The sequence below is a fragment of the Castanea sativa genome, chromosome 5, assembly GCF_040712315.1.
Source record: "Castanea sativa cultivar Marrone di Chiusa Pesio chromosome 5, ASM4071231v1".
Taxonomy (NCBI): Eukaryota; Viridiplantae; Streptophyta; class Magnoliopsida; order Fagales; family Fagaceae; genus Castanea; species Castanea sativa.
In genome coordinates this window covers 70,619,879-70,645,175 of record NC_134017.1, presented here as the reverse complement: position 1 = coordinate 70,645,175, position 25,297 = coordinate 70,619,879, and the positions used below count along the sequence as shown (strand labels likewise).

General features: G+C 32.4%; 2 protein-coding genes across 3 annotated transcripts; both read right to left on the bottom strand.

Annotated features, from left to right (window-relative positions):
* Positions 1 to 1,877: 1,877 nt before the first annotated feature.
* Positions 1,878 to 7,169, bottom strand: LOC142633657 (cysteine-rich receptor-like protein kinase 5). The gene is made up of 7 exons (XM_075807901.1): positions 6,175 to 7,169; positions 4,622 to 4,792; positions 4,116 to 4,237; positions 3,029 to 3,239; positions 2,675 to 2,912; positions 2,447 to 2,597; positions 1,878 to 2,349 (listed from the first exon to the last, which is right to left on the bottom strand). Exons 1-7 carry the CDS (start codon positions 7,028 to 7,030, stop codon positions 2,065 to 2,067), a joined length of 2,034 nt encoding a protein of 677 aa, XP_075664016.1. The 5' UTR covers positions 7,031 to 7,169; the 3' UTR covers positions 1,878 to 2,064.
* Positions 7,170 to 19,755: 12,586 nt separating this feature from the next.
* Positions 19,756 to 25,294, bottom strand: LOC142636463 (cysteine-rich receptor-like protein kinase 10). 2 transcript variants are annotated; one of them, XM_075810703.1, is made up of 7 exons: positions 24,258 to 25,294; positions 23,908 to 24,078; positions 22,834 to 22,958; positions 20,908 to 21,118; positions 20,553 to 20,790; positions 20,318 to 20,468; positions 19,756 to 20,220 (listed from the first exon to the last, which is right to left on the bottom strand). In XM_075810703.1, the coding sequence occupies exons 1-7, from the start codon at positions 25,045 to 25,047 to the stop codon at positions 19,936 to 19,938; spliced, it is 1,971 nt and encodes a 656-aa protein (XP_075666818.1). In that variant the 5' UTR covers positions 25,048 to 25,294; the 3' UTR covers positions 19,756 to 19,935. The 2 variants fall into 2 exon arrangements, with proteins under 2 accessions (XP_075666818.1, XP_075666819.1); XM_075810704.1 differs by having other exon boundaries at positions 22,834 to 22,955; positions 24,258 to 25,291.
* Positions 25,295 to 25,297: the final 3 nt, after the last annotated feature.

Sequence of the window (25,297 nt, the reverse complement as noted above, 5' to 3'; positions counted from 1 at the left end):
TATGTATAAAGCTAAACGTTTGACTTTTTGTTGATGACTTCTTATTGCACCACCTGACTATATAAATCCAAGCCATGTATACATTTTAAAACACTAAAGAGTTATGCCTTTTTCATTTTACCCATTAAGTTTTCAGTATCTTTTCACCGTTTCACATAGGATAAAAGTGGAACATTTGACTTTTTGTTGATCACTTCTTATTATGCCACCTGATTGTATAAATTTACGCCACTTATCTGTATATGTGTATATATATATATATATATATATATATATATATATATATATAATAGGTGAAGCTGAGAGAAACTCAAATTATAATTCCATATTAGAGTTCCAATTTTGTGCCATGTGTCCTAAATTATTTATTTTTAAAGAGTTTTATTCCTTAATTTTAGAATCAAGTGTGGGACCATATTATAAATATTCATCCAAGTGAGTTATTAAATACAAAAACCAAAGAGTTCAGAATAAATGAATCGTAAAAAAAAAGTGCTTCACAATAATTTTTAAAAAAACATGGACAATCTACATTTTATACCTAATTATATACTTACAATTTTTTTAAAGAGTTAACAAAATATAAAAATGACTATCAATAGTATTTAAATTATATATATATATATATGAATTATATTATAGATCTTATTATATATTTTTAAGTGTATGTATGCATATGCATGGGGTTACAAGCTAATACATTTAAAAACTCCAAACAGTTATGTCTTTTTCATTTTACCCATTAAGTTTCAGTATCTACTCACCGTTGAGAATTTAGAAGAGTAATGTAATGAAATAACAAAATGATCCAGCAAAAAAATAGAAATTTTGATTGGCTTTGGAGGCATAATTGAATATTATCCTTAGACAATATTTGCCCCCACACAATAGTTACTAAAGGGTTACTGTAAGCTTTAGACCTCTGGAAAGCATAGTGTTTAACCTAATTTATTAACTAAGTTCTTACTTAGGTTAATTATTTGGATCTAAGTTAAACATTCATCACAAGAAAACGTGCACAATGAAATTCTAAATAACAGAAAATGTGATGACCTACGAAAACTAATGAAACAAACTAGTTTCAAGGGAAAAAATTGGGAAGAACGATCTCAAAAGAACAATCCACTATATCAAATTAAGATTTACAATTAAGAATACCAATTTATAGTAAATCTAACTACAATTACCAAACTGAGCTATGAACTCCCTCAGACTTATTTGATGTGAACTTGCTCCAACATGAATCTCCAATTCATGTTTTGATCTTCAATACACTTGATAGTTGAAGCTTGTTGCAACTTTTACTCCACCGATACTAATAATATTTGTGTAATCTCCGTTAGGTGCTTAAAAGAGTTAGAAGGTACAATAACCTCACAAATCACACAAGAGTAGGTCTCAAAGACTTGGAAAACGTGCTTTTGGCTTTCCTTATATACCTAACAAGTTTCGAGTGAAACCCTAAATGTTTCGCAAGCTAACTGGCCTCAAATTTTAAGCTTCATTACAACATGGCAAAGCCTATGAGATCAATTTGCTCTTCTTCTTGTGGTTAACGGCTGTGAGTAATTGATTGATTACAAATTCTGGACTGCCAAATTCATTCTGCAGGCCCACCTATGAGATATGACTGAAAAATAATAGCGGCTCAAAATGTCCAAGTCTCTTGTTTATTTTGTACAAATGTCCCCCAGTTCATCAGTGGCCTACGTATCAAATGCGCTATTGAGAAGCCCAGCCCACAAAGGAACAGACATGGAAATAATAATAATAAGTGTCATTTTCCTTTTAGCTACAAAAGAAAATTTAACACAAAAAATCACTTTTTTATTAATTACAATTGAAATTTCCTTTTTCAATTTGAAAATTGAAAAACATTTTTATACAAAATACATTATTATTTAATAACTTTGTAGTTTGTATAGTACAATCATTTGCTCAATTAACTGGACCTTCCTTCCCAAATTCCAATACACATCCTATCCTATTTTATACAAATTTAGGGTACAATATTAAGTTCACCATCATGCAAAACCAATTGCGATCTTGTACAGTTGTAAGCGTTCATTTTGGTACAATAGTAGAAAAACTTAGCTCATTTACAGAGATTTCATCCCTCGACATGAATTTAGCCACTGAAAATGCAGGGCGTTTTGGTTTAGGAAGCGCTATTGATTCACTTCCCAGCATAACTACCACAGTCGACATGGTGGGTCTGTCTTGTGGATTTTCCTCAACACACAAAAGTCCAATATGTATGCACTTTACAATTTCTGATGTCGAACCTGATTCCATCAAGAAGTTGTCCACGAACTCTAACACTTTATCTTCATTCCATAGTCTCCATGCCTATGAATTTAGATTGCAAATGAAGTTATATTTCATATATGCTATCCCATTTCTATTTTTGTCTAATTCTAATTCAATCCGACAAAAGTTAACATACATATGCTAGGAGTGTCTGCGAATGTTCAGTGAGATAGAAGCCACTACTCCTTTTTCCACTAATAATCTCAAGTAAGATTACACCAAAGCTGAAGACATCTGACTTAACTGAAAATACTCCTTCCATTGCATATTCTGGAGCCATGTATCCACTTTTTGGATACCAACATCATTATTATTATTATTTTAAAAACCAAGAAGAAGAGAAATAAAAGAAGAAATGGCTTACTATGTTCCTACAACTCTTTTGGTGTTAGCTATATTTTGGTTTTCAGAAAAGATCCTCGCCATTCCAAAATCCGATATTTTGGCAACCGTGTTATGGTCCAACAACACATTACTAGGTTTCAAGTCTCTGTGAATGATTTTAAGTCTAGAGTCCTCGTGAAGATATAGAAGTCCTCTAGCAATCCCATTAATTATGTCATAGTAAGTCTTCCAATCAAGTTGCGACCTCCTTTTTGAATCTAAAATTCAATATTAGTTTTAAGTTATGAAATAGTGTATAAATATGAATTGCAAGAGTTTTCAAGAAATCCAAAATACTATCAGACTTAAAAAATAGAATGAGGAAGAAACAAACCAAAAATAAAATTATCAAGGCTTTTGTTGTGCATAAACTCGTATACAAGCAACTTTTCCTCTCCCTCTATGCCACATCCCAATAGCCTCACAAGATTTTTGTGCTGAAGTTTTGCAAGAAGTATGACCTCATTTTTGAACTCCTCTAAGCCTTGCAATGACTTCATTGAGAACCTTTTAACTGCTACTTCCTTCCCTTCAGGTAGCACACCCTGAGTGAAAATAACCTCCAATCAGACAAAATTCAGGACCTAGTTGTTAATTGGTATGGATTGTATTAGATTACCATTAATTAGAAGCCTTTGGCGTGCATGACAAAAATATTATAAGCACACTTTGATTCATATGTTTGGGACAACTTATTTGCATAGTCTTTATCAAAATATATAGCTTTTGGTGACTTTTATGTTAAATGTGTGATAAAATCTATAAAAGCTAGCTTATTTTTAGTAGGCTAAAATTAAAATTATATGCAAAAAAATTGAAGCAAAAGCAAAAAGTAAAAAACAATAAGCAAATGCTAAACACTTTCGGAACCTCTTTTTCTACTCAGTTTGGAGTTCAACATGACAAAGAATCCTTCGGAATCGCATACAACATAACAAAGAATCCTAGCCGACTTAACATGACAAAGAATCTTTTTATAGTGTTTTCAACGGTTTTCTATGTAGCATGGTTTTCCATTTGAAATGTTTTCCATGTAGCATGGTTTTCCATTCTCTATGTCAACATATTTTTATTACTTATTATATATATATATATATTGATGATATGTTGAGTATATTGTGAAAATATATATGTATACTACTGTGTTATATCAGTATTATTTTCAATATTGTGTGATTAATTGTTTCAATTAATTATTTCTAAATTGTTGATCGCCAAGGGGTTTAGACTTTAGAGTATATTTTGACGATGTGTATAATGCTTAGATTGGCTGTAGAAATAGTTCCCTTCGCAGAATTTATAAAATCCCAACTTTGAAAGCTTTTAAATTTTTTTTTTTTTCATATATATGCAGTAAATTTGCTATGTTTGCTAATTTTGAGTACTAAAAAACGCAAGAAATGAATTTTGATTCTACGTACCTTGTAAACTTTACCAAATCCACCTTCACCAATCTTGTTGTCATCTGAGAATTTGTTTGTTGCAACTTCAATTGTCCCAAAATCAAATTGCAAGGATTCTATAGTTGTTATTTCACTTGCAGCTAAAGATCCAAAAATAAATAAACGTAAGAGATTGCACTACAAAGAGCATTGTTTGCAGACATTATAGAGGTGAGCGTTTGTACATATTGAATATAATCTTTACACAAGAAAAAAAGTTCTGTTAACGTGTATTCTTAAAATATTTGTTAATGGATTATTTTTAAAAAGTCTTAATATCACTTTTATAAAAAAATTTAAAAGCTCTTAAAAAGTTAGTTTTTTTTTTTTTTTCTATTTCCATAATATTTTTAAAAAAAGATAGTTCATTAGCCAATTTTCTTAAGATATTTGTTAACTTTTCACATTCTAATTTATATAGCTTTTAACACTCCCTCACGTGTGGCTTGAAATGCATCGTTAATGAAAGGATTCCACTTGCATACCATGATAATTGAGGAGGCGATCAGAATTTTGAGTATTCTCTTCTTTTATATCATTGGACTTCATTCTTGCTCTCCTCCTTCGGAAACAGTAAAGCAGAATGACTAGCACCAAAGAGGCAGCAATTGTAACAGCAATTACGATAGCTATTACAGTTGAGCTTTTGCCTTTCCCTGCAAAACAGTATCATGTTTTATTGAGAATAGTTAATAGTCAGTTTATAAGAAGTGCTTAAAGCAATATTATACCATTGGACCATACTTGAGTTTTTAGAGCATTCTCGCCTAGCCGGTCAAACTAGCCTAGTAAGAATATGATTAAACACCCACAAAAACTGTTGGGTGCCGACACCCACAAGTCCAGCCCACACTCCTTGTCAAAGCTCCTTGAATGAAGTCAGCTTTTTTGTGCTAAAGTCAAGCCATATTTCTAAAGGATGTATCTATTTTCTTGTGCGTGTCGTACAAGATAGAGAAGCTAAAGAATAAATCAACGACGCCATCCCGCGAGTAGTCCCAGAGTTAGGGATGGCGATATAAATTCGTACTCGCAAGTACCTATCTCACTTGTTCTCAATGGAATAGTTTTACCCGTGCATAACAAATGGACGGGGATTGTGATTAACATTTTCTCCGGCACCCGCCCGTTTTTATTTAAATAATTAATATATATATAAATATATATATATATATAAATTTTTTAAAAGACAAATATATATGTTTTTAGCCATTTAACTTTAAATTTATGATAATTTTTATATTGTATTATTGAATTTATATGTTTATGTTTTAATATTTGTGCTGTTTATATTTTTTTAATTGTTGTATTCCTATGTTTGAATTGTTTTTGTACTTCTTATAAATTGAATTTTTGTATTGTTAAGCTTTGAGAAGGTTTTGTAATTTTATGATTTTTTTTAAAATTTTATGAGCTTTAAGTATGCATTCAAATAAAATTTTATGAGTTTTTTTTAAATGTTGTATTTGATGTAAATTTTGAAAAAAAAAACATTGTTGAATTACATTTTATTATAATATTTTCCATGTTTGAGAAATTTTTAAGTGAGTAAAGACCAATAACAATCCCATCTCTAAAATGTTTGAAATTGATGTTTTTGTATTTTAAAATTATGCATAAAAGAGTAGTTTATATATCGAATAGTAAATAACATCTTATTAACGCAAAATTTGGTATGATTGTTAACGACATTTGGAACATATAGTCCAACTGTTTTATTTTCAAAATAAAAAATTAATAAAAAGTTTAGATGATGTAACATTAAATGTTTCATTTATAAATAGCCTTAGGACATTGTACTAGCAATGTAAATCTTACATTGTACTAGCAATGTAAATCTTACATTGTATACTAAATAAAAGTATACCTTTGCAAAAAGCCTGTTGTACACTACATATTTTACACAGTATATTGGATACACTTATTTTGTCTATAATGTAATATTTATATTTTTAATACGATAAACATTAAGAATTTGCCTCATGAACTAAAAAAAAAAAATCCTTTCAAATAGACATCATCTTGGTAGGATATGTACCTTTTGGTCCAGGTCCTGGTGCGGGAACAGCTTGAACATGGTAAAACGCGAAAACTTCATACCTAACGTTACAACTAGGATTCAGTACTCGACCCCCTCTCTTTCCACCAAAAGCTGTGGACAAGTTCGTTATGGCTTCCCGAAGACACCTATTGCAATCAAAGCTGGATAGGTCAGGGAGGCACTGTACAAGGTTGTATAGCGTTTGCGAGTCAGTAAATTTGGTTTCTTTGGTACCAAATCTTTTAGCACCAGACAAAGCATTTACGGCCACTGGCACCAAGTCACTCAATGATTTTTCCACTAGCTGAAGGAAGCGATCTCGCTCTGTTATATCCAACAAGTTCCACAGAATCATTCTCGGCTCGGCTTCCATGACGGAGAAGAACGTTCGATTTGAGTAGCGTAACATGCATTCATCATACCATACCACGGCCACTTTTTCTTCTGGGCAGTACTGCTGAACAATCTCTTTGGTTGCTGTTGACACGCACTCTTGGCACTCATTGGTGGCGAGGTCACCGCGGCAGAGGAAGAGGCCGAAAACTGTGTTCTCTGGGGTTTGAGTTTGACCCACGGTGGTGCTGTAGAAACCGGTTTCACGCGTGGAATTTGCGTTAAGGAAAGAGAGGAGGTTGTTGAGGTTGGACTGGTAGGTGCTATTGGGGGAGAAAGTGGTTTGGTTTGAACAGAATTGGTAGCGGTATTCTGCTGCTTCACCCCTAATGCTTAGGGAGATGAGTGTGGAAAGGAGCACTAGGTGCATCGAGACAATGAAAGAAGGGATGCACATATTTATATGATCAGTCTTGTGCTCAGCCTGCTCAGACTCAGAAATCTCAGGAGTCAGGAACATGGAAAAGGTTTTTGTTGTGGATGTGGCTTGTATTTGGATTGCCAAATTCGATTTGGCTTCATCCTAGTGGCAGTATAAAACCAAGTTCTAATTGGTTTTGGTTTCATGCATAGTAATATAGGAATGCAAGTCCAAGCTGGTTTAAGACTCGCAGCCGGCCTATCATATATGTATATATACTCATATATTTTAGATGTGTGCTAAGGCTTTGTGAATTGAATTGTATTGTATAGACTATAGAGAAAAGCCATCAGACTAGTACAATAGGATGCTTTCTGAGTGTTTGTGTTACTATTGTAATATCTTAAGTTTATTTTTCTTCTCTCTTTTTTTATCTTGGATAAGTGAGTTTATTTTACAACAATCTTGTTGATAAGACATTTTATATATTCTTTTATTTCTTAAAAATTTCTGTCAATAATACTAAGATCCAATGTAAAAAAGCCAGGTTACTCCCTCTTACTCCACAACTCAACTTGCCATGTGAACAAATGTGACAAAAATTGAAACTATCATTGTAGTTCTAGCATTTTTATTTTTAAATTATGATAAAAATTATGATTACAGTTGTGATTCGAGAATTTTTATTTTTCAAGTGATATGGTAATGGAAAATTAAGAAGCCATTTAATAACATTATTCTAGTAATATTATTTGTATTGTTTAGAAATATGTATAGGTAAAAAAAGTATAAATATATATATATATATATAATATTGTTTAAAAATTGATTAAAAGTGTTTAAACACACCTATTAAACAAGCCTATATTCTGTCAATACCGAAACATAATTTTTCACAATTCCTGAATCGTGAATAATAAACTAGAAAATGTTTGCGGCAACGTTACGGTAAGGATGAGTTGTTCTGTGGTCCACCTAATAAAAATGTGAAATGAAATGACGATAAGAACTAGAAATTGAGCTGAAATGACAAGTAAATAAAGCCAAGCCACTATCACACTTGCACAATTTTCAAAATGATACGGTATGGAAAATTAAAGTGTGTCAACGAAAACTTTTTTTTTTATTTTAAATTTTTATACAAGGTAAAATTAAACTCTAACTTAATCTAAGTGTATATATATGTAAAGTTTTTTTTTAGAGACTTGAACCTCGGTCCTTACCCCCTTACACTCCACGAGCACTTATACTTGTAGAGTGACCATCGTACCAAGAATGTGCGATGATAAAGATTTCTTTTTCATAATTAGTGATTCAAAAATTATAATAAATTTACATGTTTATTATTATCTTTTTTTAATAATAAACATGTGGTATTATGCTATAAAAGTAAAATATTTGGCATCATATTTAGCTCCTGTTTAAACAATCCAATAACTAAACATATAAACATAACAAGAAAATTTATTCATCAATGGATAATCAATTGACTTTATGAAAAATGAAAATAATAAGCACAAGATATATATATATATATATATATATATATATATATATATATATATATTTGATAAGGAAACTTAGACTTTCAATAAATAAATAAAATTCAACCACAATCCGCTAACAAAACATCATTGAGGGTTTGAGGAATATCTTTTATCCACACTAATAAACTACTAACATGTTTTAAATGTCTGATAAATTTTGATCTACAGAATTTCCTTATCTACATATATGAGAAAAATTAAAACTCTAAAAGAACTTTGCATAAAATTTGACCACTGAAATAAGATGTCTAAACAATGCAAAGGATCGAACTTCACACTTTAAAGTTGTAATGAACTTAAATAAATAACTAGAAATTGAATTGAAATTCAGCCACAAGATAAATAAACTGAAATATAAAGGAAAAACAGAAGAAAAATTTTGTACCTCTCAAAATTTTAAAGCCATTTTCCCTTTACTTCAAGCAAGAAAGGTCCTTACGGAGAAAAAAAGAATAAGAATGTGACTATGAGACCACAAAATGGATGGAAAGTCAATCAAGAATGCTACTGTAAGAGAAACTGCACCAAGGAATCGTTTAGGATTGAATAAGTGTTGATTGGCTATTGCCTAACGTGTTTGGGAAAACAATTTGAGGCTTACAAGGGATATGGACAGGTGGGGCACCCCGTGGGGAGAATAAATTTCCTTGTGGGGATCAGTTCATACAAGAAAAAAGGCATTGTGTTCACATTTCTACCAAGTTTTTACCTACAATAAAATGTTTTGTAAATTTTCATGGGGGCATGACACCCATTTGTTATACACGTAGTTCTGCCCCTGAGTGTTCGACAATCACTTGAATCTTAGAATTATAAATTAGAATACTAGTATGTAACGCGTGGAATGCATAAAAATGTAATATTAAATAATTTTTTTAATTCTAAAAATATAAAATATAATAAATATGGTAGTTATTAATAGTTATTTATTATGATTTTTTTTTAGAAGATTATTATTGTGATTGTATTGGTATATGAAACTATATATCTTATTATTAAGCATTAATTACAATTGTGTTTATATATAGAATTACATATTCTACTCCTTCTGTCCTAATTTGTTTGTCCTGTTTAAAAAGTCAAATTTTTTATGGGAATATTATTTATTATCTTGTCTGCCTTATAAAAATGTATAAGTTCACAAAACTACCATTAGATAAATTTATCAACTTTTTAAAAAAAAAGAGTTATTCTTAATGGGGTAACTAAAAAGGTGGCCCAATTAGATTGATTTTTTAAAATATTTTTTAGTTTTCTTTTCAAATAGTTCTGAAAATAAAATAGGGGTATAATAGGAACATTAGTAAATTAATTAATTTTATTTTTAGAAACAGGAGAATATTTTGGGACATTATAAAATGGAATAGAGGACAAACAAACTGGGACAGAGGGAGTAACATTTATAGAAATCAAGATTTTAATGGAGAGTTTAGATATAAAATAGAATTTAAATTTAATTAAATATATATTAAAATAAAGAAGTGTACAATTTTTGAGACCCCAAATTTTTTTAGGTAAAAAGACTATTTTGGTCCCTATATTTTGGGTTCACAATCATTTTGGTCCCTACATTTTGGTAACAATCAATTTGATCCTTATTATTTTTAATCTGCAGTCAATTTAGTCTCTATCATTAACTTACTAACGGAAAATATTTACATTGCAAATGGATTGCATAGTTGGCACATTAAAGCCTATGTGGCTAATAAAAAATTTAAAATTAACATTTAAATATGCCACTAAGCATTTGAATAATCAAAAATTCTACGTCAAAAAAAAAACCCCCATAAAAACACCAAAATTTTAAAAAATAAAATTCATCAAACACATTAAAAAATAAAAAAACATAAAGTCAAAATTAACCCAGCATCTATTTTCTCAAACTTTGTTTGTGCGAATTAAAGTTTCACTCCAAACTAGTTTGAAGGGAAACTCTTCAAATTTCTTATATATCTCTTCTTCTTTTTTATGAATTTTGAAAATCTAATTGTTAAATTTCATCTTTCTTACGTTCTTAACATGCATATCAAATTTCGTTCAAATCAGATATTATTTACTATTCGATCAATAAACTTGAAATTTTAGGTCATAAAAATTTGAAATTTTAACATTTGTTTGATGATATAGTAATTGATCTTTGATCTTCTTGAAATTTTATAAGCATAAAGGATATAATAAGAACATACAATTTAATGGTTAGATTTTGAAAATTTATACTCAATATAAAGATATATAAGGAGTTTGTAAGGTTTCTCTCCAAACTTATTTGGAGAGAAACTTTATTCATGCATGTAGCTTTGTGGATAAATGTAAAATCTCTGAGAATTCAAATCCTACGAAAATCCCAAATCCCAACTCCGCCGACAACCACTCCACCACGAGTCAACCGAACTACAAGTAAACTCATCAAGCCACAACTCTCGAGTCGGCCAGCAATGCCCAGATCAGTCAACCCGAGATCCAAACAGCTATGTCACCACCATACATATCAAAGCCAACCTCATTTGTCATGGCCAAGATCACTGATCTGCCATGGACGAGCAACTCCGAGCTCCATCTCCTTCGCCCAGATCTAAGTTATCGTTTCCCTTTCACTTGTTGCTATTTCCAAATTTGCTGAGAATTCTAAGATGAATGTCTAATGAATTAGGGTAGTAAGATATTGTGGCAAATGTTGCCTTTTTTTCTCTATCTAGGTTTTGGCTATACAAGTTTGAATATGTATAGGTTTTACAAATTTGAATATGTATTTAGTTGAATCATATTTGTGTGAAAGAGAAATTCTTGGTTTAACTTATGTTGTTGATTTTATTTTTGGAATAATTTGTATAGACATTCTGTATTGAGATAACAAATTTTGATGAAAGGGTTATTTGATTTTTTATATTTCGTGTTCTTCTTGTTTGGAGATTAAAGATTAAGTTAATTCATTTTAATTTTAAGGTTCTTTTTTTGGCCCTTTGATGACTCTAATGATTTTTTTATTATTTAATTTTTGTGTCTTTAAGTCTTGTTTATAAATTTTGGTTTTTTTTTTCTGACATGAAATTTTTTATTGTTCAAATGCTTATGTGGCATTTTTAAATGTTAATTTAAAATTTTTATTAATATTTTATTGGCCACATAAGCTTTAATGTGCCAACTATGCAATCTGTTTGCCACGTAGACATTTTTTGTTAGTAAGTTAACAGTAAAAACCACATTGACTACAAATTGAAAATAATAGGAATCAAATTGATTGCTACTAAAATGTATAGACCAAATTGACTGTGATCTCAAAATACAAGCACCAAAATAATGTTTTGCCATTTTTTTATGAGGCACCATATTTATTTGGTCAACCAAAAGCACATGTTTCCGGTGTATATTTTGTGGCCCATGTATAGAGGAATTCCAACCGTTGAAAAAGAGCTAGAAAAATTGCACGCCTATTAAGATGGAGATTTTCATGCATTGGCTAAATTTAGGGCCTAAATTAATACTCTAGAAGATAATTAATAGTCCAAAATTCTATTTTATTTTTTTTTAGAAAAATACATAGGATTTCTTTTTGAGAGAATGTACCGACTAATATTTTAGATTTTTATCATTGTTTTTTTAAAAAATTATTGGCCTATACTTGGAGCTTTCTTTCTTCCACTTTGAGAGCCTTACCTATGTTGGCGAAGTTCTTAATACCATTTTGGACTTTGTTTTGGTTTGTTCATTGGAACAAGATATTTGTCAGTCTATTTCAGCGTATCGTTTCGTGTTACCGCAAAGTAATCATTTATGGTGTTTTTGTAAATTAAACCAACATGTTCAGTAATTGTAAACTAGAAATTAATCTTCACATTTCCCTTTTCACCCCAATTGACTTTCTTTCTCACCTACTAATTTTATTTCCTTTTGTGATCTCACACGCTTCTCACCTAAACCGTTGAACCTTCATTATTTTTTCTCTCAACTTAAAGTATTCACATCAATCCATCTAAAATAGCATAAGCACTACCATTTGCCCAACTAACCCTAAAAAACACCTACATCAACGCATGCAAAATTGTGTGAAAAAGGATTCTAGATACAACAACCATGCAAATATATATAGTTATTGTTCAAACACAAATTATTTTTTTAATATTTTCTTTACTAATAGAGAGAGAGAGAGAGAGAGAGAGAGAGAGAGAGAGAGAGAGAGATTATTTGGGAGAATAAAAAAATGATAAATAAATAATATCTCAATGAAATGTAGTGTAAAATAGATAATCTGATATGAGTGTTTTTGAAAAATGATTGTGTTAAATAGAAAAGATATGTTATTATGATCAAATAGATAAGAATTTTTGCATGAGCTAGTGCGAATGGTCTTAATGTGTCTACTTTTTTCTCATCTTGTTCTTCATTTATTTTCTTTCTTCTCTCATGGAACCTTAGTTTAATTTTTTTTTTTCTTTCCATCTTGTGTTTAGCTTAAAAGGTGTTAAGATCTAGTTTTTTTCTACTATGTTTTAAACAAAGACGAAGGCAGCGGCTCATATATATATATATATAGAGAGTGGTTCAAATTGAGGGAAAAAGGCCAAAATGAATATTGGTAGAATCTTTAATTTTGGCTTGTGTTGGCTGAAGCTAATTGAAACGTCTGGAATGGACCGAAATTTTACCAGAGGTAGAATAGGGGGCCGGAGAGTCACCGTTCCACTTTGCATACTGGTACAAGATTTTCTTCTGTTCCAACCAAAATGAAACAGTATTCAAAACCATGCTAATTGGTTTAGTGGTTCGGCCGACTTTGATTTTGAGTTACCTTGGTAATGGGAATGCATGGAAGGACTAATATCAAAATGCCATATGATGTGAAGGTTCAAAATCCAATATTTTAAATTTTAAGTAACAAAATCAAAATGACAAAATTAGAGAATGCAATTTACAATTTAGTTTTTAAAAAATACAAAATAATTTTTGCTCAATATATTTTAAATTAATTATCTATCAAAATAGAACTAGACATATATTAGTTTCAAAAATCAATTATGGTTGATTATGTTCTAAATTTTGCAATAATTTCTCTTTCAACGTAAAAAAATCTAAGAGTTCTTATCAACCACTTGGAAAAATATAGGGAAAAAGTTATTATGAATAAACATATATTTAGTTTGGATCTGCTATAACCCATCAAATTTTTTAGGGGAAAAAAATACACAGATAAAACATAAAAGAAGGAAGAACACGCATGCATATAGAAGAGTAAGGATCTAAGTTAGAATAAAAAAGAGCAATATTTTTTAAAGGCTCTTAGCCTTTTATTTCTCAGTTTGTCCTTAATTTTCAATTATAGGAAATTTATATTTTTTCAAAATCTACTTTTGGTAGAAAAAACACCAAAAAGGTCGACTTTTTTCTTTTCAATTTAATGAAAGGCCATACGTCATGGGCCAACTGACCATTTAGTCATTTTGGCGTACTCTTTCTCTTTGGGCCGATTGGATTTTTCAGGGAAGGGCATGGGTGAAATCATGGCAATGATTTTTTAACTCAACATTCTATAGAAATAGAATAGAAAGCCATGTAATGCAAAGTCAGAATTTGCTAGCCACTGCAGAGTCTTGTAACTCAACAATTACTGCTTGTATAGAAACATTCAGAGTTCAAATTCTCTAACTCCAACTAACGATTTATCCAAAAGTAAATAAAAAATTGCCAGCAACATCTTACTACACAAACTTGTGCACATTCCCTTTATTTATTTATTTATTATTTGAGGGAGTCTTGTGCACATTCCTTGCCTTCATATAATTAATGTGTGTCTAGTTTAAGTAAGATGTTCCCCTCCCTATCTTACAGAAATTTTTGTACATTTTTTTCTCCTAGCATTCGAACTAAGCTACATTGGCAAGTAGAATGGCATCAAGTTCCCATCTTTGTCAATTTCCACCATGGTGAAATAATAGAAACAACTAGTTCATTAATTTACAGAAGGAGCTGTTGAAGACTGACCACTTTACCAACATGTCGGACCGTGAGCTATGCCATTCTACCTCAAAACCAATTGGTGATGAGGAAAACATACTCAAATATTTTATGGCATTTGACATCACGCCACACGGACCTGTTTTTAGAGCGGTTGTAGGGAGTCAAATTGTGGTCCCCCCAACAATCCCTCCCTCATAATGACAATCCCGTGACTCAAACCCATGACCTTGGCTCTGATACCAATTGAAAGCTCGGATTTGTGTTAAAAACACAAGAGCTATTTAGACCCTAAATTAAAAAATTACGGCTCGGTTGATTTTACTCTAACTTAAACTAAGTGCGAAATAGAGTAAAAGCGAGCGAACAAACAAAACCGCTACTCTAAGTCATATTCAACAATACACAGCAGTAAAATGAAAGTTAAAAGAGTAGGGAAGAGAGATGCAAACACAATATAACACGCCGATGTGTTATCGAAGAGAAAACCGAAGAACTCGGCGAAAAACCTCTTCGCCGCCCTCTAAGCGGTAATCGATCCACTAGAGAATAAAGTTGGAGTACATGAATAACAAAAGACATTTCAAGCCTAGTCTACCCAATGTTCTTGAGCCCTCCAAGCTCCTACTACCAACGGACTTTTCGAAGTTATGTCTTTTCTAGCTTTCCGGATCTCGCAATACGCCCGATTACATCCGCCAAGCCTCACCAACTTCTTTTGGCAAATCCCCAAAGCTTCCCAATCTCCAAAACACTCTCTACACTCTGAAAATATGTGAGTTGTGTTTGGGTACAATCTCCTCTTAATGTATGATAATGGGAGAGGGAAGGAGAAGAGGTTAGGATGATTTCTCACTAAGGATTAGTAGCTCTCTCTCTAAAAGAGGGGTGTGTGTGTGTGTTATAGAAAACCTATCTAGGGTTTTTCTCTCTGAATGGCCTCCTTACACATTTGTGGGTAATGAGGGTACATATAGTATAGGTGAAGGGTAAGAAAGTCACACTTAAAAAAAAAAAAACTCCAAGCAGAGAGTTTCACGGGTATCTCGCGGGAAGGCCTTACCAATGAGACACTCGCGAAAACCTCTAGGCTGGCACGACTCTTCAGCTTCCAGCATGTGCTTCTCACGTGACTCTTTCATGGGTTAGCTACTAGCGAAACAGCTGCGAAATCCACTGATCTTTAATTAAGCTTTAGTCTTCACCAACTTAATACTAAACCCAATACAATAAAATCCTACAAAGTACAAGGAACAAATTAAAGCAAATACAACACTTTTTGTCATGGAATAAAGCCAACATAAAACATAGTTGTAAATCACAACTTTACACAACAGAAAGTGCAGGTTGTCTTGGTGGTGGAAGTTCCATTGACTCACTTCATAAAAGAGCCACCACAGTGGACATGGTAGGCCTGTCTATAGGATCTTCTTGCATGCACAAAAGTTCGATTTGATTGCATCGTTGGACTTCGGATGTCTAGCATGATCCCATCAATAGAGAGTCCACAATTTCCAAATCTTTTCCTTCATTCCATAATCACCATGCATGCCTGTTAATTGTTTAAATAGTAATGTTTTATAGAAATGATTGTTTCTTCTTTGAAAGTATATGAAGGAGAATTGTCAATCCAAGTGGATAAAGACATGTACATATGCATGGAGTGTTCCTACAACCCTTCTCGTGTTAGCTACATTTTGCTTTTTACAAAAGATCCTTGTCATGCTTATATCTAATATTTTGGCAACCATGTCATGGACATACAACACATTATTAGGCTTCCAGTCCATTTGAAAGATTTAAGCTAGGAGTCCTCATAAAGATATAGAAGTTAGGGTGTCCTAAAAGTTAGGCTTCCAGTCCCTTTGAAAGATTTAAGCTAGGAGTCACTTTCAGGACACTTTTGCATGTGTGTTCCAACCGTATCCTTTTTATTTTTTTGAAAAATTGCAAGACATAATCATGACACTTATCTTTTATTTCTTTTTAGTTTAAATCTTGAATACTTACCTAGTTATCTTTAATTTAATTATTTGGATCTTATTTGTTGATTTGATTCTAATTTCTAAATATCATTTTATTAGTCATGAATTCATTTTATTATCTATTATTACTCTTAAATTGATATATGTTTAACATTATATGCAAGAATAAATGATTAAGAATATTTAAAAATATAAATAAAAATGTAATTAATAATTAATTAATTTGCATATTTTGTCCATGTTTTTTTTTAATTTCTCAAAAATTGTTGCAAACTTCATTGTTCATGTCCATGCTTCCTAGTGCTTTGAGAATTGCACCTATAATGTCATAGCATGACTTCCAATCAAGTGCTTTGGGAATTGCACCAATAATGTCAAAGCATGACTTCCAATTAAGTTGCGAGCTTCCTTTTGAATGGAATGAACTGTCTCAATGGCATCAACTATTAAGAGATACAGCACAGTACTAAATTTTTTAGCATTTTTTTTTTTGTCTACCATTTTTTTCCCTTGTCTTAGCTTTCAATCTAGGTTTACCCAAAGGCATAGCTATATGAATTTATTGTATGACACATTGACATATCAATCTCTCAAGTCAAAAATCATGGAAAGGAGAACTATTTACTAGATCGTGTTAGAGCATTCCCATCAAGAATTCTAAAATTTTTAGCATTTAAAAGCTCAAAAATCTACTTTATTTATTATACCATCCCACTTTAAGATACATCAAACATCAAAACTTCTATATTTTTTACCATTTCATTTAAATAATATAAACTACTCATTAAAATAATAATAAAACAATTACACAAAATTCTATACCAACTAGCCAACCTCCTCCTTCACCACCCCTACCACCACTCCACTTGCCATAACCACCATTATAGCAACCACAACCCACCACAGCCACCACCACCACAAGTCACAGCACCACCGTGGCAACCACAAAACAATTCTGAAGGTGAAAAGTACTATAGATAGAACAAAAAAATTGCAATTTTATATTTTCCTTTCCTCCATTTTTTCGGCAAGTAAACAAAGATTTAAGGAAACTCTGAATGTGAAAAAGAACAAAAATTGAATGAACCCAATTATAATTGAACCCAAAAATCAATACATTAATATCTCAATTTCCAATTTTGAATTTTCTTTTCCTCCATTTTTTGGGAAACCAAACAAATGGTACTATTAACAAAAAAATAGAGTATGAAAGAAGAAACAATAGAACGAATCAGCACCATTGGATCCAACAAGGAGGTAGCAATCACTGAAATGAAGACCCATGAACCCAGAGTGATCACCCAACAAGGAGGCAGCGATCACCGAAGAGATCACCCACCTTATTCTTAACCCCGACCAAAACCCACCACCCCGATCTCAACCCCAGCCAAAACCCACCATCTTGATCTTAACCCCGATCACGTCGATCATCGACGAACGCAGACCCGTGAACCCAGACCCATAAACTCAGACCCATAAACCCAAGCCCACAAACTCACTGGAGCACATCAGACCACAACCCACGACTATCAACGAAGCACACTCATAGGCGAACCACATCGACAAAGCACAGAGAGAGAAGAAAGAAGTGAAAGAGGAAATAAAAAAATAGAAGAGAGAGAGCCTGAGGTGAATAAAAAATAATATTTATTTTATAATTGTAGCTACAGTACGGTCTCAAATATGAGATTGCATTGTAGCTTGAATCTTAAAAATTTAAGATGAAGTAATTTTAATGTAGAGGTTTTTTATCTCAAAAATGCTAAAAAATAACATTTTTAGCATTTGAGAGGTTTAATGTGAATACTCTGTCTTAGTAGTAGGGGGACTGTTTATAATCTAAGGATAACAGATTTTCAACATATTTCAATCATTGTCATTTAGTAGTTATATGTGTAATGTCAAATTTTTATTGCACAAAAGAATGGGCTTTTTCTCAAAGCAACAATGCTAAGTACACAATGAATTTAACAACGCTTTTTTGCTACTAGTTAAGGTGGTGAATTATGATGAGTGCAATATCACACTCACATGGGATCAATAGTGACATTCACAACATTTCATCATTGCATTAGCCCATACATGATATGTACTTGTTGCTTGTCGTAAATCTCTTAGACAAGTGGTATGTAATTTAAGAAGTGAGAATTCATTTCATTTAACATCCCACCTCATAAAAAAAAATATTTATGTCAATATTTTAATTAATTGGACCACCGCACACCCTTGGTGTGATGGTCACTCCACAAGTATAAATGCTTGTAGAGTGTGGGGAGGGGCAAGAGCCGGGGTTCAAGTCTCTAAGAGAGAGCTTCACAGACATATACACTTAGATTAGGCTAAAGTAGAAATTCTATCTTGTATATAAAAAAAATTAATTGGGTAAATGCATTGATTTTCATATATTAATCATCCACAAATGGTGCACCAATTATTTATATGAAATGAATTTATATGTTTATTTTTATAAAATTTATATAAAGTATCATTTGATTTGAAATATGATATTTTTTCTCATGTTTAGTTGATTTAGTAATGATCGAAACAAAACCATTAAATGATAAAAACAAATTCAGAAACACATGTAATAAAAAATATTAAGAATAATTGTACGCTTAGTTGAAATAATCAAAAAATTTGAATTCATTAAAGTAACATATCCTATATATCCATTTTCTTATTATTTTAATCTTAAAAATTGATATTTCATAAATCCTTTTAGTGACATAGTGTGTGTATGTGTTGAACCAATACTGAAGTAGTCTAAATTTGTGCTATGTAATTAAACCGAGTATTATTAGTGTAAATGGATTTATTTTCATGTTATTTGTAGGTGGTGCACTAATTATTTTAGTAAGATGAATTCTTTTATGATTATTTTTTATTGGATTTATATAAGAAACAATTTATTTGGAATATAACATTCTTATTCAAATTGAGTTGTGTTGAGTTGGCACGACATCAGGGCTATGGGTTAGGGATTGGATCTGGGCTTCACCAGTGGTAGCTCTCTCCATCCTTCAGCTTGGGCTTGGCATGAGTGATGAGATGAATTTTTGGAGGAGTGGAAATGGTTTGAAGGTAATATTATTGTGTAAAATATTTTACGGGTGTGAGTGTGGGTGGGGATATTTTACAGTCAAACTAATGTATTGTCAGTTTGACTTTAATTTTTTGAGTTGCCAAACACCACCAATGGTGTAAAACATTTTTCAATTTACAATTACACCTTAAACAAACACAACCTTAACTACAAAAGAAAATTCCCTTCAAAACATCGTTTTTTTTTCTTCTTTCTTTCTTTCGATTGAATTTTCATTTGTGCTAATTAAAACCCAAAACTGAAATTCATTTTTTCACAACACACAATCTTATCAAAAAACTTTGTACAGCCAATCATTTTCTCAATTGATGGACCTTCCTTGCCAACACGTATCCTATTCCTATTTTGTAGAAATTTGGGCTTCAATATTAAGTCCACCACATGCAAGAGCCAGTGGCAATCTTATATAATTGTACACGTTCATCGTGGTACAATGTTAGAAATGCTAAGCTCATTTACAGAGAATTCATCAATCTGAATGAATTTATCCACAGAGAATGCAGGGTGTTTTGGTTCAGGAAGGGCTATTGATTCACTTCCCAGCAGAACTACCACAGTCGACATTGTGGGTCTGTCGTTTGGATTTTCCTGCACGCACAAAAGTCCAATATGTATGCACCTTACAATTTCTGATGTCCAACATGATTCCATCAAGAAGTTGTCCATAAACTCTAACACTTTATCCTCACACCAGAGTCTCCATGCCTATCAATTTAGATTACAAATGGTGTTATATTTCATATATGTTGTCCCAATGGCAATCTTATTTAATTCTAATTCAAGTTGACAAAAGATAACATACATGTGCGAGGAGTGTCTGGGCATGTTCTGTAAGGTAGAAACCACTATTCCTTTTCCCACTAATAATCTCAAGCAAGATTACACCAAAGCTGAAGACATCGGACTTCACAGAAAATACTCCTTCCAATGCATATTCTGGAGCCATATATCCACTTTTTGGATACCAACATTATTGTTATTATTTTATTTTAAAAAAAAAAACAAGAAGAAGAGAAATAAAAGAAGTAGCAACTTACTATGTTCCTACAACTCTTTTGGTGCTAGCTATATTCTGGTTTTCACAAAAGATCCTCGCCATTCCAAAATCTGATATTTTGGCAATCATGTCATAGTCCAACAACACATTGCTAGGCTTTAAATCCCTATGAATGATTTTAAGTCGGGAGTCCTCATGAAGATAAAGAAGTCCTCTGGCAATCCCACTAATAATGTTATTGCAAGTCTTCCAATCAAGTTGTGAGCGTCTTTTTGGATCTAAAATTCAGTATGAACATTAAGTTATGATATCATGTATAAATCTGAATTCTAGAAATCTTCAAGTAATCCAAAATACTCTCAAGCTTATAAAATAGAATGTAGGAAGGAACAAACCAAAAATAAAAAAATCTAGGCTTTTGTTAGGCATGAACTCATATATAAGCAGCTTTTCCTCTCCCTCTATGCCACATCCGAATAGCCTCACAAGATTTTTGTGTTGAAGTTTTGCAATAAGTAGGACCTCATTTTTGAATTCCTCTAAGCCTTGCAATGACTTCATTGAGAACCTTTTAACTGCTACTTCCTTCCCTTCAGGTAGCACACCCTGAATGAAATAACCTCCAAATAGAAAAATTCAGGACCTACTTGTTAAACGGTATGGATTGCATTAGATTTCCATTAGAAGCCTTTTGTGTGCACAACAAAAATAATTTGGGAACAGCTTATTTGTGGTATCTTATTTGGTAGTTTTTATCAAAAAGATGTAATTTTTGGTAAATTTTATGTTAAAGGTCTGTTTGGGATTCGCTTATTTTGTTGAGTTTGAAAACTTTTTGCTGAAAGTACTGTAGATAAATGTAAAAGTTAATTGAAATAGTACAGTGAGACCTATGAATAGTACCAAAAAGTGCAGTGGAGTCCATGAATAGTAGCAAAAATAAACTAAATAGTAAAATAAGTTAGAAAAAATAATTTTTGCCAAACACACTATATGTGTGACAAAAAGCTAAAAGCTAAATTATTTCCACAAAAATAAAAACTAAAGGTTAGATTATTTTCCTAAAATTTGAGATAAAAAGGAAAAATTAATAAACAAATAAACACAAGCCAAACGCACTTGGAAGCTTTTTCACTACTCAGTATTGGAATTCAACATAATTTAACAAAGGATCCTAGCCAACTTAAATTGTCTTTAATATACATATTGTTCGGTCTGCTATATGTATATATTGTTAAGTTTGCTGTTTTTGATATTAAAAAAAAAAATACAGCTCCTAGCCAATTTTATGAGAGAGAGAGAGAACTGGGAAAATCTCCTCATCATCATTGTATGGAGTTCTTGATGTTGCTTTGCTTTTACAATAAATTGATTAAGGCAAGATCATATAACCAACTTTATCTAGTCTGCTTCTATTGTAATAACATAGTAAGCAAGAGTGAGGTTGAAACCACATAGCCGAAATTCAATGAGGTTCACTGAGTAATGTGTCAAGAGGTTCTTGAAGTGGCAAAGGTTTTTGGTTTAGAGGAGATCACTATATTAGAATTCCGAATGTTCTGGGATTACCATGATAAACAGGCAAGCTGAGTGTTTGCAAAGGTTGCATAGGTCTAGACGAGGCATAGGTTTTGTAAGTCTCTAACTATGTAATCCTTCTTTTCAGTTTTTACATAGTTTTCAACGGTTTTCCATGTAGTGGTTTTTCCTTTCATTGTTATGAACCGAGATAATGTGCTAAATAAATTTTATTTGCATTAGAAGTATTTAAATTTAGGCTTGATGAAACATCTTTATTTGAATAAGGTAAGAGTAGATTAGTATTATTATTTGTTTGTATTTAAAATGATCCATATGTTTCAGGATGAGAAATGATTTGTCCACAACATTTTCACAATATTTTTACAATAAATCCTAAGAGGCAAGTTGTTACTAGTTGTTATTATTGGGGTAAAAAAGTAATCTTCGTGTTAAGTTCAAATTTGAACCAATAATAACTAATCACCTATGATTTGTTGTGAAAATGTTGTAAAAATGTTATGGACTAACATCTCTCTTTCAGGATATGATTAGTTCCTATATTTTAAGATTTTTTGATGAGATTATCTCATCCTTGGCTATTATGTACATTAAATGCATTAATGAGAATTAAGTATAAAATTAACCAAAAATGTCTATTTTCTCTCTCAAGTTAAGGAGATTAGTCATCTCGAATTAACTACACTATCTTTTATTTCTCAGTTCACAACATTTCCTTTCATTTTCCATCTCAAATTCATGCTCTAGTCACGAATAATAAAGATTATATGGATTCTATGTACCTTGTAAACTTTACCAAATCCACCTTCACCAAGTATGTTGTCATCCGAGAATTTGTTTGTGGCAGCTTCAATTGTCTCAAAATCAAATTGCAAGGATTCTACATTCGTTATTTCATTTGCATCTGCTAATCATCAAAAAATGAATAAATATCAGAGATTACACTACAAAGAGCATTGTTTGCAGATATGATGAGGTGAGACTTTGTACATAATCAGTATAATCTTCATCATTTCTGATAAACTACCAAACATAATAGATTTTTTTTTTTTAAATCAATAATCTCTATTGAATATAGTTGGAGAACCAGCAACAACACAGAACCACAAACGACCCAAACCAGCAACAAATCAGACAAGTTTCCCAAAAAGCAATGCCAATAACAACAAACCAACAAGAACCTCAACTAAGCTCCAGCCACTCAAAGCAACACCACCTACAAACCTGCTGAACCATAGCAGAACTACAATACCAAAATAAATAAACCAACTAACAAATTAAAGCACAACCAAGACAAGATACAACCACTATTCAACAACAGATAGCCAGCAAACCAAACAACAAACAACTTCATAAAGCTAGAAGGGAGGCCTAGGCTGTATCCTTAAGCTAAGTAGAGGCTCTCTGAAGAACAGAATCTATGAATCCCCATCTACAGCAGAGCATCTGATTAATATCCTTCCTTATTCAAATCTTGACTTACTTTCTGATAAGCTCCACAATCTAATCTTTTGTTTAAATCAATCCTTGAATTATAATTGCATTTCTACAGACTCCAAATGTGGTAAACAAGCAGCACTAAGCCCCAATTTACTAAGATTTCAAGGATTTTTCTTTCCATTGTTTTTCTGCCCACGAACAATGTCATCCCAATCATGCCTTATGGAATCTTGGCAGAACCAACACTTGACCTTCCTCGAAATTCTACTAGAATTTTAACCTACAAATAATAAGGAATTTATTATTTCTAATTTATATAGTTTTTAACACTCACGTGTGGCTTAAAACACATTCTTAATGAAAATGAGGAGAGTGTGACATGAATATATGATGTGAACTGAAAACCACTTGCATACCATGATAACTTAGGACGCCGTCAGATTTCCCAGAATTCTTTTCGTTTGTAGCATTGAACTTCTTTCTTGCTTTCCTCCTTTGGAAACAGTAAAGCAGAGTGACTAGCACCACAGACGCAGCAACTGTAACACCAATAACGATAGCTATTACCATTGAGATTTTGCCTTTTCCTGCAAAAACAATATCATGTACAATGTTAATAGTCATTTACAAGAAGTGCGGCCTAAATCCTAATAAAGTAATTAAGTCTCATCAGTAAAGATGAGGGTTGAAACTTGAATCAATAATATTTAGTTTGAATTAAAAAATGGATCCTCTCAAATAAACATGATCTTGATAGGATATGTACCTTTTGGTTGTGGGGCATCAGCTTGAGCTTGTACATGGTAAAACGCGAAAACTTCATACCTAATGTTACAACTAGGAGACAGAACTCGACCCCCTCTCTTTCCATCATAAGATTTGGACAAGTTAGCTATGGCTCCCTGAAGACACCTATTGCAATCAAAGCTGGATAGGTCAGGGGTACACTCCACAAGGCTGTATAGCGTTTGCGATTCGGTAAATTTGGTTTCTTTGGTAGCGAACTTTTTAGCACCGGACAAAGCATTTGCGGCCACTGGCACCAAGTCACTCAATGCTTTTTCCACTAGCTGAAGGAAGCGAGCTCTCTCTGTTATATCCAAAAAGTTCCACAGAACCTTTCTCGGCTCGTCTTCCATGACGGAGAACAAGGATCGATTTGAGTAGCGTAACACACATTCATCATACCATATCACACCCACTTTTTCATCTGGGCAGTACAGCTGAACAATCTCTTTGGTTGCGGTTGACACGCAGTCTCGGCACTCGTTGGTGGTGAGGTCGCCGCGGCAGAGGAAGAGGCCGTAAACTGTGTTCTCTGGTGTTTGAGTTTGACCCGCTGTGGTGTTGTAGAAACCGGTTTCAGTGGTGGAATTTGCGGAAAGGAAAGAGAGGAGGTGGCTGAGATTAGACCGGTAGGTGCTATTGGGGGAGAAAGTGGTTTGGTTTGAACAGAAATGGTAGCGGTATTGGGCTGCTTTACTCGTAAGGCATAGGGAGGTGAGTATGGAAAGGAGCGCTAGGTGCATCGAAACACTGGAAGAAGGGATGCCCATATTTATATGAGGCTTATGAGCAGTCTTGTCTTGTGCTCTTACTGCTCAGACTCAGGAGTCTCTGGTGTCATTTCCATGGATAAGGTTTTGTTAATAAAACATTTTATTGCAAGTAAAAACTGGGTAGTAACCAGAAATTCCACAGAAAAATGTTAGTACTCCAAAAAGAGAGAGAGAGAGAGAGAGAGAAGAGAGCGTTGTGAATATATGAAAAAAAAGAGTAATGTGTGGGTCAATACCTTTTTTTAAT